This window comes from Calypte anna, chromosome 10 (assembly GCF_003957555.1).
Source record: "Calypte anna isolate BGI_N300 chromosome 10, bCalAnn1_v1.p, whole genome shotgun sequence".
Lineage (NCBI taxonomy): Eukaryota > Metazoa > Chordata > Aves > Apodiformes > Trochilidae > Calypte > Calypte anna.
In genome coordinates this window covers 14,299,256-14,315,617 of record NC_044256.1, presented here as the reverse complement: position 1 = coordinate 14,315,617, position 16,362 = coordinate 14,299,256, and the positions used below count along the sequence as shown (strand labels likewise).

Sequence of the window (16,362 nt, the reverse complement as noted above, 5' to 3'; positions counted from 1 at the left end):
GAGTAGGCATTGGAATGGGCTGCCCAAAGTGTTGGTGGATTCTCCATTGCTGGAGGTTTTCAAAAAGAGACTGAATGTGGCACTCAGTGCCATGGTCTGGGAACCAGAGTGGTAGTGGATAAAGGGTTGGACTTGATGATCTCAGAGGTCCTTTCCAGCCTGGCTAATTCTGTGATCTCCTACAAGCTGTCCTTGGAACAATCATTTCTCACAATCCAATCCCACCCACCAGAATCTGCAGGGCAGTGGTGTCACTGGTGCACCTTGGGGCCACACTAAACCACACCGAGCCTGTGGAGCAGCTGTGCAGCATCTCCCATGCCCTCCTTCTCATTTACCTCAGAAACTTGTTCAGGTCCCCATGCTTCATGTACTCAAAGACCATGATGAGTGGGTCCCCATCCCCACAGACACCATAGAACTTGACAATGTGCTCGTGCTGCAGGTTGGTGAGCAGCTCTGCCTCCCGCTGGAAATCCTTGCGGGCTGCCAAGGTGGGGTCCTTCAGTGCCTGAAAGAAGAAGGCAGAAACACACACAGGGTGGGCTCATGTGGAACAAATGGGTTGCAGAACTGCAGAGGAGCTGACAAGTGAGGGAGGGAAGGGAGAGGAATCCCTGCCACTAGAACAGTTGCACTGGGAGGACTGGAAGTAGGTACTGGTGGCACCACCTCAACATTTTCTTCATGTAGGTACCAGCCCACTCGGTTTCCCAGCTCATTTCCCAGGCAGCAGCAAACATGTTTCAGAGGGCAATAGCTTCCAATTATTCCCAGCTTGGGCAGGATTTGTACTGGTGACCTAGGGGTGAATGGCTTCATATCTCATTATTATTAAATTCCTGAGCCAGCCAGTCCTCGCTATATGCCTTTTATTTTGAAATAGCTGACTGCACTGCCTTTATTCAGAAGATGGATCTACTTGGCTGTGCAGTTATTGTGCGGATTTTTCAAACTGCCTCTGAAGAAGGACACTGTCAAGTCTTTTCTCATAATTTTTCAAATCATGTTCTTATTCCCTGCTGTTTATAACAACTCCCTTGGCAGACTGATGCCAAAATCGGTATCCTTATTGAGAATATCTCCTCTTCCACATTGCCATTGCAGGGTAACTTGCAGGTTCCTGGCTGTGTGGACCAGCTCAACGTTGCAGGGTTGCTCAGAGATGTTTCTGTGGGTTCAGCTGGTGATTGGGAAGGATTCCCCAGGGCTTGAATCTGGATTGTCTGTGCATCATTGTGCAGTTGCACCAGAGAGCTGGTGTGAGAGCAGCGTGTGGGCATGCCAGGGTCTGAAGGGAGAGCACTTTGTCAAGAAGTTCAAGCCCAGAATAGTAACCAAGATGGGCATGAGAATCAGCATGGTCTTTGCAAAGATTTAAGAAAATGAAAAGAAAATTCTGGTTTTGAGTTGTAGGGTCTTGGTTATATTCCCTCTATCCATGCCAGGGTTGTTCAGTAACAGCCTTTTTCAGTACCTGCTTTAAAGATGCAGTCAAACAGGAGTGGAAAAGGATTCAAGGTGACTTGTTCCAGTTACCTCCAGATTCAATCTAATGCATACCAGACCCCCTCAGTGGTGGGGACACTGGGTAGCCCCTGCTGCCCCCTTATCCCTATGCCCTGAACCTCCCCTTGCTGGCAGAAGTGACATCAAACGGTGCAGTCTCCAATTTATGTGCAAAAAGGGATGTTCCAAGGATGAGAAAGTTGTGCATAGAGCAGACTGCAAATGCACCCTGGGCTGGTCCGTGGCCTTGCTGGGTACAGCACTGAGCCCTCCAGAGTAGCTGCTTGATTTCACCCAATCCTTAGGACACTGCCTCTTCTCCTTCTTCTACCCCCAAACTCCTAGTCACATAGCATAAATTTATTTTAATTCTATGTCTTCTGGGATAGCTTGACTAGAGATATTTAGATGGATGCTAGTTACACTGTGCAGATGGCAAAGCATCCATCCTTATCTCAGTCACTCAATTAATTTTAGTCATTTAATATCTTCATAATGTTGATGCTACCATGGTTTTGCCCTGGAAAACACGTACCACCCCACCACTCTTTTCTCCCTCTCTTCCTGTAGTTGCCTCTAATATTTGAAGCATCAATGAGTTTCAGTTTCCTTTCCTCCACAATTATTAAAGGAAATTAAAATTAGGTAAAATAATTACTAAGATTGCATAGGCAGGCATTTATAAATGGGGAAAACAGGAGCTAGAAGTAGTAGAGCAGAGAAAGACGATGAGGAACCAAGGAAGAAAAGAGATGTCTCACCAAAACCACTGGAATGCCTCTCCTAAGAAGGTTTGAGGTGGACTGTGTTCCTCCATCACATGATTCTTAAGTGATGCCTGGCAAGTCACTCAACATCTGCACTCTGCAGGTGCTGGCAAGAAGTGTCACTTGTCCCAACATTACCTGGGAAATCTCCACTCCTGCAGCATCAGGGCTAGGGCTGCACAAGCACCACGTGTTGGCTGCATCAGCAGGACTCAGCCTGGGTCTGGTACCTGCTGCCCCCGGGGCTGCAAAGGCAGGGCAGTAACTCCATCTTCCACCTAAGTGCATCCTTTTCAGCTTGGTTTCCTTGCTCTCCACTTGCCCTCTGCAAAATGGGGATGTGATCCAACCCAGCAGCTCACTGGGAGGCTGTGAAAATGAGAGCACTCACATCTGAGGAGCTCTCAGCCACAGGAGTGAACATCACAGTGGAGCAGTCCATAGAGGAATGAAAAATATGCACTTGGAGGCTGTGCCCTGGATAGCAGCCCCTCCAGCATTTCTAGCATTTGACTTTTTAACCTCAACACTCTCCTGCTGAATACGGGTTTTGTGCATTTCTGAGGATGTTTTTAGAAGCAAGCTGAATAAAACAAGAAGCTTGTCCATGCCATCACATCAAAACTCAGCTTATCTGCAGGGCTGCAACCTTTAGATGGGCTGAAAATCTGAGTCCATTTAAGTGAGGGAGTAACACAGCCACTTTCCTTGGCCCTGGGAGGGAGCAGAGCAGAGGCAGGCTCTGGACCGTGGACTCAGCTGCCCTGAGCAGTGTGTCCTGCTGCCTCCCTGCAGTGTGTCCCGCTGCTTCCCTGCAGTGTGTCCTGCTGCTTCCCTGAGCTGCAGGGACCAGGGAGGCAGCTCCCAGCCTCTGTCAGGAGCAGTAGATCTTCAGGAAATGCTGCCAAATCTCAACTTAATAGAGAAAAGCTTTTTTTTTTTTTTTTTTTTTTTTTTCTTCCAGCATCTCCTAACCCCTCCTCAGAGTTATAATGTGACCCAAATTAGAGGGATTTTTCCTTGCCCCTCCCAGAGCTGGCAAGAAGCCAGATTCCCAAGCCCTGCTCCAAAGCTGTGTGATCTTGCAGGATGAAAGGCACTCTGGAGATGTAAGCTCATCATAGCAATTAACAGAAACAAGTTGGGATGCTGTTTCTGCCTACATGCAAATGAAACTCAGCAGAGACTTGAGAGCCAGGATGGGATAAGGGGATAGCTGACACTGATAGGCAGGAACCAGCCATGTAATCAGGCAATTAATCATATGGGTAGCTGGGCTACCTCATCTTTAACTAATCTCAGAGGTGAAAGGTGCAATCTTGCAGTTCACTTAAGAGCATAAGGGGACAAATGAGCTGAAAAAAAAAACAGGCTTGAACTGCCAATGATTAGCACAACTCTCTAGTAAATGCATGCCTCCAGCATCCTAGAGAGCTGGAACCATCCTCCCTGTGGAGTGCTGTTTCAAAAGCAGATCTTCTTCCAAGGAGTTAGGAAGCAGCAATTAACTCCCAGGGCTCAGACTAAGTGTAGCTGCCAGGGGAACACAGTTTGGTACTGAGTGGACTCCTCTGCCCAGAGCTGTTGATGGGGCACAGCTCACGACAACCCTCACAAGGACAAGACCAGCCCAGCACAAGCCAAGCTGAACTTGTGTTGGCTGAAAATCACTGGAAGTGCAGCCATCAGTGGCTAGGCAGGAGCTGAGTGGAGTTGAGCTGGTTCCTTTGCCCATCTTGCAGCAAGTTGATCCCAACAAATTGGTTTCTCATACTTGGCTTTGAAATGCTCATTTTTTGATGAGGATTTTTTTTTTTTTTTTTTTTTTCCCAGCTTCTGTCTGTTTCACAGAGAAAATCCAGGAAGAGAAAGGCTCCACTCCCTCATGGACCACACTGCCATGGCTGCAGGGGATTGAGCTTACAGCTTCCAGACCAGTTTCTCTTCCCTGTCTCCTGGATGCATCGTCAGGAAAAGAGGCTTTGGCACTGGTGAGAATAGACGCCCTTGAAGCAAAACACTGAAACTCTGTGTGACTAAGTGGATTTACCATGCTCTTCAGTATCAGATAAAATCTCTGCCCCTGTCCCCCAGCCCTCCCCTGCTTCCCTTTCCCATGCAGGCTCACCCAGGCTGGCTTTGCTGGCCAGTCCTTGCCCTGCTCTCTGCCATTCACCCTTGGGATTTACCTTCACTGCCACCAGCATTTTGTCATTGGTGGGGCTGAGGTTGTAACACTCGGCCAAGAACACCTTCCCAAAGGCACCTTCTCCCAGCTCCCTCTTCAAAACGATGTCTCTCCTCTTAATATGCTGGACATCTGTTGGAGGGAGGGGAGGAAGAGGGAGAGGGTTGAGGGAAGAATGAATCAGGGTTAATTCAGGGAATGGAAAACAACTAATTCAATTTTCTAGCAAGCTGCAAAGGATCTGAAATTGCTTTGCAAAAGTATCTACAGGGATCTTTTTACCCACGGAATGCAGCCATCTCTGGGATGGAGCTGGTCTCATGCAAAACATCTGCAAGGAAAGTATTTGATGTTCATAGTGTTTTCACTGCAAGCTCATGCCAAGCTTGTTCTCAGGAAGAGGAAACTTCAGGGTAAAATCTGCTACAAAGACGTGAGTCTCTTTGGAATGATCCTGGAAATTACCCATCTCTTGTGAGGCACAGCAAAGGTCACATACTCCCAGTGCCAGGCCAGGCAAGATTGTTGAATTTTACATATTAATCAGGATCAGTTTAAACCCAAACATGGACAGATTTTGAGGCTGAACCTTGGCAAGTCAAAGCACACCCAAGGAGAAGAAGAAAACTGAGCCCTATGCACCTAAGGGCACAAGCAGGAGCTGGCTGGACCAAGTGCTGCTTCTCAACAAGACCCTTACCCTGCAGCCATCCCCTGCACAAGTCTTCCTTCAGAAACAAGGTCATCCCTGGATAAAGTCACTGGCACAACAGACAAACTCAAGCCATTAGTTTCAATGTTCCTTTCCACTGACATTTAGGATGGAGAGGACTGACAGAGAACAGCAGCTGAGGTTTCAGCAAGAATGAAAGAGCAATAGCTGTTAATTTAACCACGGTACAGAGCCTATGAATATTGGACTGCTCAGGTAACAGGATCATTCTTAAGGGCTTGATCTACCCAGGTTCTAAGCATCTACAGAGGTGATTACCAGGATCTCCACAAATGCTGGGACATGACTAAGTGTCACTGGTTGCTGGGAGGCATTGGGTGTCTCTTTTGGAGGACACTAGGGCACAGGTATTTGCTGCCAAAGCTGTAAGCAGGTTTCAGCTATCACAGCACCTGTACAGCTCCTCTGGCAATACAAAGAGGCTTTTTTTTTTTTTTTTTTTTAATGACTGGAATGAACTTTGGACACTCAGCTACCACAGCATTGTCTGGAGGCACAGTCCCCCAAACTGGAGCACTGTGGTAGCACAGAGCACCCCCTGCTTCTCCGGAGCTTGGTGAGCAAAAGCTGATGCTCTCCTCAAGCAGAGGCATTAGATGGGACAGTGCTCTCTTCCCACCCCTCCCCTGGGGCCTTCATAACTTGTCCCTGCATCTGTTTGCTCACAAACTGGACTGCTCTTGAATCTTTTCCATCTCTTCCATGTGCCACAGGAGTTGTACAGGTAAGCACCCTTCAGTTCAGTTGCATTTCCCTTGGGACACTGCAGATGCAGCAAGTGGAGATGACAAACACCTGGCTTCAAACTGGCCCCAGGGAAGCTTCACTAACAGCAATCACAATCTGCCACCACCTCTTACCACCCAGACACCAGCGTAGGCATTTGTATTAACCCAAGAAAGAATATGCACCGTAACACAGGAACCACTTAATGCATCAAAAAGCCAATGGATTAAAAGGCTAACATCCTAATGGCTTTCATACAATTAAGTTTTTTTAATTAGAAGCTCACAGGCAGCCTTAAGGAGCTGCTGTCTCTGGCCCTGTTGCTTGTTTGGGAAGATGGATGCTACAAGATAGGATAAGCAATGGGCCTTGTAATGAACAACACCTCTACAGAGAATGCCTGTTGACCTTTTCATTAATTGTTCAATAGACTGAAAACTGTTAGTTACCAATATTAATAAAATTAGTGGCATTAAGGCATGGGATGGCAAACACATCCAAAATGACCTGGGTTTTAAATCTGCAGTGACAGCCAAGGAGAACAAATCACACGTGGACTTTGCCTTCTCCACCTGGTTTAGTTGAGTGTTTAAGGAGTACCTTGAGAAATCTGAACTATTATGCATTGAAATGTTAAGTGATGCACTTGGGTGACGAAAGTCCTAATCTAAGAAAAGCTCAAATGGCACCAATTTACTTAGTAAAGTAGAGAAAAAGGGGTTTTTTTCCTCTTTCTCTTGGCAAGCATCTCCATAGCACTCATCACTACAGGACCTAGGATTTGCTGGATTGACAAACCACATATTTACATTCCTGGCCTCCTGAATAGCAGCAGTCTAAGAAAGCTGTGAGGAAATGATCTTGTATTAAGAGGAGCCCAAGGGTATTTTAAAAAACTCAGAATCCCAACAGAAATGTAGCAATTGCAATATGATTGCCCGATTTGATGTGAGATAAAGCTAAAAGGAAACTGTCTCAGGATAACTAATGATACTATTTGAGATTACTTACACTTCTGTTGAGTAAGCAGAAACATCATGAGAACTGAAGCAAACCTCTCTTTCTGAATTCCCCAGGGTTTTGCCCAAAATTTTCAGCTCCCAATTTTTACTCCCAACAACATCTTAATAAATGATCTGACATTTCTGAGAGCCAGCATCCAGACTGTGTAATTATGCCTGCATTATTAAAATAATACCCCATCTGTCTTCAAGACCAGATTTCATAGCAAGTTGTTTGGGTCACCTGAGAAGCTTTAGGGAAAAATTATGTGAAGAATTTAAGGAGATATTGTGGCCAACAGAGTTGAACTGAGGGAGGAGCAATCCTTTTGAAGTAGTGGACTCATGCAGCACTGCTGGATTTCAAGTAAACACAGATAGTCATTAAAAAAAAAAAAGTTCATGAAATTAAGCAGTCTGACAACAACTGGACAATCTTAATGCAGAGTAAGAAAAGTACTTTTGCTGATAGCAATTTCTCTCAACCTCAAATGGCCATAAATTTTGCCTCATGGTATTTAAGGCACAAATGGAATACTAAGTGAGTTATAATAAATTGCTTTTTCACATGCTTTAGGCTTAAAATACTGAAGTTTACATCAAATTCTCCCATTCACAGGGAGATCAGCATTACGATTAATTCCACATTACTATTAAATATGGGTTTGAACATAAAGAAATGACAAACCTCTCTGGAACTGTGGGATGGCTGTGTTATTGTGCTAACCTTGCATCTTTTGGCTCGTCTGCCCTGGCTGTAACTCATCAGGAAGGCCGAGTAGCCATGAAAGATGCTGTGCTGCAAGGGCACCTGGGAGGTTCATCTCCATAAATCTGTTTACCTCCTCCTGGAGAAAGCCAAGCCCTGTCTGATAAACAGCTGGTGTTTATTTGTTTTAGGAGGCAGTGGTGTGCTAATCTGTCTTGGCTGTGCTGCCTTCAGCCCCTCTGACAAGGTGTATGCAAACTGCCTTCCCGTAAGTACCAGTCTTTTTATTTCCTTCCCCCTGTACCATTAACTTATAAAAACAAGCCAACAAGATAATTCAAAAGAAGCAGCTATGCAGGAGCCACAATAAGACCAGACAGGAAAATAACCTGACTTGACAGTATGATGGGAAGCCATTCAAGGCCACGCTGTACCTACAGGAAGGATGTGAGCACACAAGATTGAAGTCATTCCAGTTTTAAATGAAACATCTTGCAAACCTTGTTATAGGATTACCACGTTGCTGTATGACACAGAAGGAGAGTTGGGCAGATACCCCACCTTCCTTCTTGTCCATCAAGATGTAACACATAGAGAATGTGTTTCAAGCTCTTGCCTCTGCTGTTGCTGCGAGTAACACATGAACCACATCAGAAAACACTTGACCTGGTTGGAAATGCCCTATAACCTCAGTTCAGTGATGGTTAACATAGAGCTAAGCAAGAGTTTCAGCAAGAGGGTAAGCCTGGGACACTGCACTCACCTTTACAAATTGCCTCCAGAGCAAAAAGCTTTCCTTTTCTCTGGAAGAATCAAGGCAGAAGGGTTGCAGCTTTGCATCTGTGATAGGATCTTACCTAACCTCCTCTGAACCTTTTGCAGGATGGCTGACCTGATCTGTGCTTAAAGTGCACTCAGTCAGAAAAGTGGCTGTCTAAAGCCAGCAGCTTCTTCCTCCTGGTGTTTGCTTCCCTGTGTCCCTTAGTCATGTCTGCTCCTCTCCCCAATACAAGCATAATCTCCTTTGCTAACCTCTCACCCATGTGATACAGGGCAAGGAGAGGGAACAAAACTAATTCTGCTTTCCTCCAGTATCCTATGTATGCTGTGTCCTAATGGGTCACTTCTGCAGGGGCTCCTGGGATGGAGCCTGAAAAAGCCAGAACTTTTTCATTTAAATCACTGAATTATTTGTTGCCCATCTTTTACACCCATATTGCAGAATCTCTTTTGCTTGTGACAGGGTCAAGGCAAAAAGACTCCAGTTCAACCTCCAAATCCCAAGTAGTGAATACAGAGCTCGTAACAGAATGCAACAAAAACAGCCTTCTAATAACCATCACATTTCAATCACACGAGCAGGAATCAGGAAGTTGCATGGGTACAGCTCATGAATCTAATTTTCCAATTATTGCCTCACTTCCAAATCAGTCCTGGGGGTCAGGTGAGGAAGAGGTGGGTTCAATGACACTGTAAATTTTCTCTTTCAGATTCCCATCACAGCCAGCATCCTTAAAACCATGCTTTGATAATACTCTTGAAGCCTGGAGGCATATGATGAAGTGTTTGGGCACAGATGACTACAGAGGGAGGTAAATGAACAAATCAGACTCCAAAGAGAGTAAACCATGAGCAGTGCCAGCACTTAAGTTACAGCAAAATGCAAAACTATTTCTTAAGCTGGAAGTACATTTACACCAGATCTGAAATCCAAACTTCTTCAAATTTTTTTCAAACTCCTGAGCAGCAGTCTATCTGGTTTCTGCATTTCTAGTGGGTTTCCTGTCCTTGGACTCTTAATTCATGAACAAGATGTAGAGCCCTGGCAAAACAGAACAAATCTATAGAAATTTTTCCTTTTACTTTTGCCACCCTCTTTATCAGCAGCTTTCTCTTTAGCCTAGAAAAGGTCAATATCACTTTTCTATCAGTTTCTTTTCCACTTGTTGCCCTGTGTTCCCTAGAGGTGGGTCCTTTCCAGCATGTGTCCAACACCAGCCCTTCCCTCCCTCAGTTTTGTCACTTCATGTGATTTTTTTTTTCTTCTTCTTCTTCTCTATTTCTTTTCCCTCTTGCTGTTCAATCCCTGTTTTTAAACTGACTTCTTCTAGACATGTTTTTAGGTTGTCCTGATTTGAGTCTGATCCCGGGCTCTTTGGTAAAGGTCTTGATTTTCAAAAGCTTCTAAAGCCTCATTTGCATCAACAGCACTTAATAAATTATAACAACAATGGCATTTTTTCCATAGCAGCTGAGTCATTTTCTGTAACAACTAATTTATGCCAAAGAGTTCTCTTTTTTCTTTATACTTAAGTTGTCCATGAAAAAGTAGCAAAGTTCTCAGTCAATATGATTTGTTCACTTCTTTCTTGACTTACTGCTAAAATAATTCTTATGAACAAAATGTTCATAGCTCCCCTGCTCTGTGACCACTAAAATAAAACAAACAAAACTTGCAATTTACACTTGAAAATCTTGTCATTAATAGATGTAACTACCAACAGAGTGCCTTTCATGTCAGGCAGTCGATTGCAACCTGGATATCAACCAGACATGTCAGTGAGTTACCTGATGTACCTGATCAGAGCAAAGTGTGCAGATCAGGTAAGAACAGATAAAAAAATTCTTTCTGCTGGAGGGCTGATAAGTCATGCTCTCACAGATCTGTCTCACAGGGAGAGGAGATAATGCATAGGCCAGCTGCATGGAGTCTGAGGCTCCCTCCTGGCCTGGTGCAAATCCATCAAAATCAATGAAAGGTATTGATTTCAATTACAGACTGCTGTGAAGTACACGTAAACAAAGGGAGAATCAGTCCCATATAATCTGAAAAAAAATGGAGACATAAACAGCCTCCAAGTAGGAAGCCTTCTAGTTCTGGGGGCTTCTCTCTCAGTTCTGACATGAGCCACCTCTGGGAAAAGGTCTGGATAGTCACTTCAACAGCTGGGCCCTGTGACCTGATGCTGGTTCTTTACCAAGTTCCTCTGACAAGGCACCCTTCAAGGACTCAGCTTTCAGAGCTGTGACTATAAACATCAAGCAGTTCAGACAGTCCTTTCAAACAGACCTCAAATCATGAAGATTTTTGTAAAGCACCTCTGTATCTCTGAACTTTGTGGAGCCCTTGAATGAGCCACCTGGATTCCAACACATGGATGCACCAAGGCCCTTCCCACCTACTTCCCACCTCACTCAGGCCTTTCTCTTCAAGCTGGGGTCAGTATTTCAATTTCACTAATTCTGCACGACACTTCTAATAGCCTTTAGTGTGTATGTCCACACAAAAAAATGGAGGGAGACTTTCTCATGCCTCATCCATCTCTCCTTTGGCCTCGATGGAAAGCCCCTGAAATGCAAAGGATTATCTCCCTTTTAGTGTGTTGCCCTCTCTTTGCATCCTTTCAGAGGCTTTTCAGTCTCCAACATACCAATATACAGCATTGCCTTCAGAGCCTCTCTTCAGACTGCTTTTCATGTCTTGAATCTTATCAAAATGCTGGCAACTTGCTCCCAGGAAGCCCCTGGTGCCTGAGTACATTATCAAACAGTTGTGATCATACTCATTCAAAAAGACCTTAAAAGACAATGACTTTATGTTTCTGCAGTTCCTAGCATTTTCTAACCATTTCCTTCATTCCCTGGGAGCAGCTGCAAGGCCTGAGTGCAGGTCCCAGATATGAAGGAAGCATCACTGCCCAGTTGACCCCGCAGACCCTGAGCAAATGCAGTACATGCTGCTAACTCAACCTTGGTAAAAATTGCAGGCCTTGACCTGTTTAGCAGGATAATCTGGGCTATAAAAATATATCCAGGAATACAAATCTACACCAGGAGCTGACACTCAGTGTAATCAAGCTCAAGAAAACATAAGAGCAACCTCTGCAACGTCCACCCCTGCCAAGCATACCTCCAGAAATGAGGACACCAGCAGCTCCTCTGGCTTTTGCTGTTGTAAAAGCAGGTGGTGAGGAAGGAAGGCCGGACCCAAAGGGTTGCCTTTCACTCACCAGTTAACACCAGAGAACTGCTTTTCTGCAAACCAGCCCTTGAGCTCCACAGAGCACTTTGATGAGCAGCAATGGAGCGAAGGGATTAGCACTCCTGAGCTGCTGGAACTTGAGCTGCTCCATCTCTGCTGCAGCACCAGCTCCAGGGTCAAGCACACAGCAGCCACCAGAGCTATAGGTAGGTGTAAAGGAAGGAAGAACATGTTCCTGCAAAGCTTAAAAGCAAACCAAATCAAATTCTCATTTTCTTAATAAAAATTTCCGGAAAATAACCACGTTAGAACATTCTTGGCACCACCCCACAAATGCTTTTTAAGCAAAAACTACTGTCCCACCTTGAAACCACCTGATGCTCTTGAAAAACAAACCATGATTTCAAGCTCTTCTATCCATTTCAGTCCCATAAATCTGAGTAGTAACCACTTCATAGTTATTTTATGAAGAGAGCAACGTACAGTGTCCCATTGCTGCTGAGTGCTGCAGCCTCAGCTGGGACACACAGCACTGCATAGTCCTGTGGCAGCACAGCCATCCTGAGGACATCTGAAAGAAAAAGAGCTGCAGGCTCCTGCACATCACCCCTAGCACAGGTTTGACAAGAAAAAGAACCAAAGAAAAAAAAAAACATCTAAGACATCTGAGCCTTGTCCAGCAGCAAGCTCTTGCTAACTTTAAGACAGCATCCATCTCCTCCTCCTTCTGCAGATTTGCAACTTAGCAAAATTAATCAAGCAAGAGCACATTATAACAACAGGAACTTTCCTTGATCCACCAAGGTAAATCACTTCATGTATGTTCTTGTCAATGGCTTTAGTACAGAGCCCTGGTAGACTTCTCAAAAGATATCCAATGCTCCCAAATATCCCTGCAGCTGCTGGGCTTGGGGTTAGGGAGCAGACACACAGCTGAAAACAGGTTCCCAGTTGTGCCTCAACCCAGATTCTGCCTTGGCCCAACCCACTTGTGCCCAAGGCACATATCAAGCTCAGGACAGACACCCTGGTCCCCCCTGCTGCTGTCACCTCTGCAGAGCCTGGGTGCAGGTTCACCAACTCCTCCTCAGCTGGCTCCCAAGGGAACACAAACCACTACTGTTGGGACAAAAACTTATTATTAACATTCCCAACAAAAGACATAAAAACAGACCAGTGATTCCCATTGTCTGCTGAATCTTCTCAAATAATTCCTGGGTGACACTAGGCTGCAAAACCAAACTACCTGTCTGCTTTCAGCAGTCTCTCCTTAGGCATCCAGCACCAAATTTGCATCCCAAGGGGATACTCTGGCTCTGTCTTTTGTACACAAGGATTAACTACTCAACTGAGCTCTGCTGAGAAAGGAGAGTAAGCTCATCAGGAAGCAGACAGAGGAGGGATGGAGTGGGCTGCAGAGGTCTTTGCATTGGGTGAAATGCTCCAGAGCCCCACGACAATATATCACAAAAGGGACCTTACCAAGCATAGTGCTCAGCCACTCCCTGGTACACTTCATCAGCTCTTGGAAACAGGGACTGGGATTCTTGGCAGGGTGGGAGGAAAAGGGAAAGAGAGAGGGGGAGTCTTTCTGGTGAACGTGTTTTCCTTCCACCAGCCAGGCCCCTAAGTCCCCTGCTGCCAAAGCACTCAGAATAAAACATTAATTCAATACCACACATTTAATTACACATTATTTGAAAGTGAATTTATTTAACAGAGGAAAATAGTCTTCAGAGAGCGTCTGCCTCCCTCAGACTCATGCGTCTGCAGGGAAGGGGCTTGGAGAGGAGATAGGAGGAATAATGGTGTGTTTTACATCAGCAACCAGTGCAGTTCAGTTCATCCCTTCAAAAGGAGAGATTTAAAGAGATAGAGTTGCGTTTTGCAGGAACTTACCAGCTGATCTGATTTTCCAGCTAGTTTTCACTTGATTGCAAAGCTCTGCTGCAGACAGATATCGCTTGTCATTCTTTTTTCTTATTTTTCCAAGGGAAGGGAGGGATTACTGGGGAAGGGATGGAGGAAGGTTGGCTGCCCCTCGAGGGACCATGCAGTAGTCAGATTCCGGGCTTAAGGCTTTAACAAGGCAGTAATCAGACACTTAACAGCATCCTCATTGCCCAGATGGATAAGCAAAAGAAAGCTGTAAGAGACCAGGTCTCAACAGCAGCCTCACAGCTTTGAGACCATCTCCCACCAGGAGGAGGGAGGCTTACCTTCTGCGCCTGAGGTCTCAGAGGCTCTTTACTACTGGTTTCCTCAGCCTGGGAGTTCACTGCCACATGACACTGCTTTAGGCAGCATCAAGCTTCAAATTTCTCCAAAGCTCCACTGTAGAGAGATGGGGACCCACTCCATTGCCTGGCACAGGCAGCAGTCCCTGCTCACCTCTGTGTCAATCATGCTAAGATGCCACCTCATAAAATCACATCATAGGATCATAGAATGGTTTGGGTTTGGAAGGGACCTTAAAGATCTTCTAGTTCCGACCCTCCTGCATGGTCAGGGACACCTCCCACTAGACCAGTTTGCTCCAGGCCCTGGCTGTGAACATTTTCAGCAATGAGGCATCCACAAGTTCTCTGGGCAACCTGTGCCACTGCCTCACCATCCTCACAGTGAAGAATTTCTTCCTAATGCCTATTAAAGCTACCCTTTTCCAGTTTAAAGCCATTACCCCTTGTCCTATCACTACACATCCTTCTAAAAGTCCTTCCCCAGCTTTCTTGTAGACCCCCTTCAGGTACTGGAAGGTCACTCAAAGGTCCTTTGTACAGTGGAGTTTATTCTCGGTGAACTCAGCCTCAGCTTTCCCCTTTGCTGTCCTCAACAAATTGCAGGTTTTGGCACCCCTGCAATGACACCACAGGAGGATATCACTCAGGGCTGGGTTAATTGGCTCATGCCAACATATAAGCCTTTCTCCAAACCCTCATCCCTGTGCTGGGTCTTCCTCCCACTCCTTAATTTGAGAGCAGCACCAAAATCATCTTCATTTTTGCAACAGCTGTGATTAGACTGCAATATCAAGACAGGCAGGCACAAAAGGTGCCATACATCACCCCTGCTAGCACCCAGTGCTCTCTCCAGTGGGTAACAGGAGAGTACCCCAGTTAGTACTTACCCCACAGCAGGGATGTACATCTCTGACCAATCTTTGTTGGGTGCATCAGCCAGATCCTGCTGGTGCCAATCTGGTTCCAGCAGTCAACCTCAGAACCACCCTGCAGTTTGCTTGCACATTCAGGTAGATGCTGCAGCCCAGGTCAGATCAGGTTACAGCATTAAGCTTTTTCTCACAGTTTTGAGGATTTAGGGTGTTTTTAATAGTACTGTTTCAATACTCTTCAGTCTCTGGCCTGATCCATGTTTTGAAGGATCTAGCCACAGGCACATGCTGCTTCCATAGTTCAGCTCTGTTGTCTAACAGCTTCACTTCTGATTTTAATGTGCCCCCACCATAAATGCCAAAAATTCCCAGGTATATTGAATATCTTCTCAGGACTATGTGACTATTAGAAGGGTGGCAGGAAAGAAAGAGAAATGCTTTGGAAATGGTTTGAGTGCCAACACACAGCTGTGGTGCCTAGTGCAGAACCCACTCTGAACATAGTAAGAACTGGCCCCAAAACTGGGTGCAAAATAAAAAAGTATTTTTAGAAGGAGCTGAGTTCCCACCAGATGTAGAAGTGTGGAAAGACTTCCAGAAAATTCCGCTGTCACAGAATTTCTGGACTGTCTCAAAGCAGGAAATTTGGTGAGAAGGCTTGGTCTTCTATATTTTCCAGTGAGAGCTCCATGGAAGCTGGAAATGTTTCTGATTATTGCCAGCCTCACCACTGTCCCAAAGAAAAAGCACAATTTTGGACAAAACATAGTATTTTCTGCTCTTTTTTTTCTTTTGCTCCTGGGGTCTCTGGGTACCTATGTCTTTTCTTGCCTCACGCCAAGCATTCTCCCATCAATTTCTTTTGTTGGTCATTAAACAAGTGGCTAATGCAGCCAAACTTATGGAACAAGAAAATTCCAGAAGCGAGGCCATATGGAGTGAAAACATGAGGTGTTGAAAGACAGATCTCAGGCTCAAGTCATGATTTCATTAGAAAGCCTCTCCAATTTGCCCTATTTCCATCTCTCCCTTTCCTTCCCGCCCCCTCCAACTCCCATCCTCACAGGACCAACACAGGAGGTATGCTTACATCTATGGCTTGATGAGGTGTTCCCTTGGACTCATGTTTTCCTAACACCTCAAAGGGACCTTGTTCCATCTTAGTTTCTGCCTGAAGTTTCCTTGGCTTTTTCCCTACTTCTTCTGTCCGCACAACCCCAACCCTTTTTCCATCTTGCCAGCTTCTCCTGCAGAAGAAAGCCCCTGAAGGACGAGTAACACGAGACAGCTCTGCCTGCTGGGTTCTAAAATTACTGTGGTTTGGGTGATTTCAGCTATTGTTATGAGGAATAGAATTATACAGAGATGAATAAAGAGAAGGACGGATCCTACAAGTGAATTACCTAATCTGATGGGGAGAGCAGCTGGTTCTTGCTTAGCTCTCAAGGTCTGTGTGGAGCTGGAGCTTCCTGTAGTCCTTTGGTCTATGTCTGAGTCAGTCACAGGCAGGATGCAATAAGTTTTGGACTGGTGCTCTTGTGATGCATCCCATAAAGAGAAATCCACCTCTCACCTCAGGTCTCTCTTTCTGCTGAAATGGGCATGGTAAGAGCAGGGTGGCTCTAAGAAAGAAAA

At 45.4% G+C, this 16,362-nt stretch overlaps 1 protein-coding gene across 4 annotated transcripts in view; it reads right to left on the bottom strand.

Moving 5' to 3' along the window:
- The window catches only part of NTRK3 (neurotrophic receptor tyrosine kinase 3), a 204,930-nt gene that overhangs the window by 34,461 nt on the left and 154,107 nt on the right, over positions 1–16,362 (bottom strand). For all 4 annotated transcript variants that reach the window (XM_008491959.2, XM_008491958.2, XM_008491960.2 and 1 more), the window contains 2 exons: positions 4,466–4,596; positions 339–511 (listed from right to left, as the gene is read on the bottom strand). In XM_008491959.2, the coding sequence (XP_008490181.1) occupies positions 339–511; positions 4,466–4,596 (304 nt within the window). The remainder of the gene's footprint in view (positions 1–338; positions 512–4,465; positions 4,597–16,362) is intronic.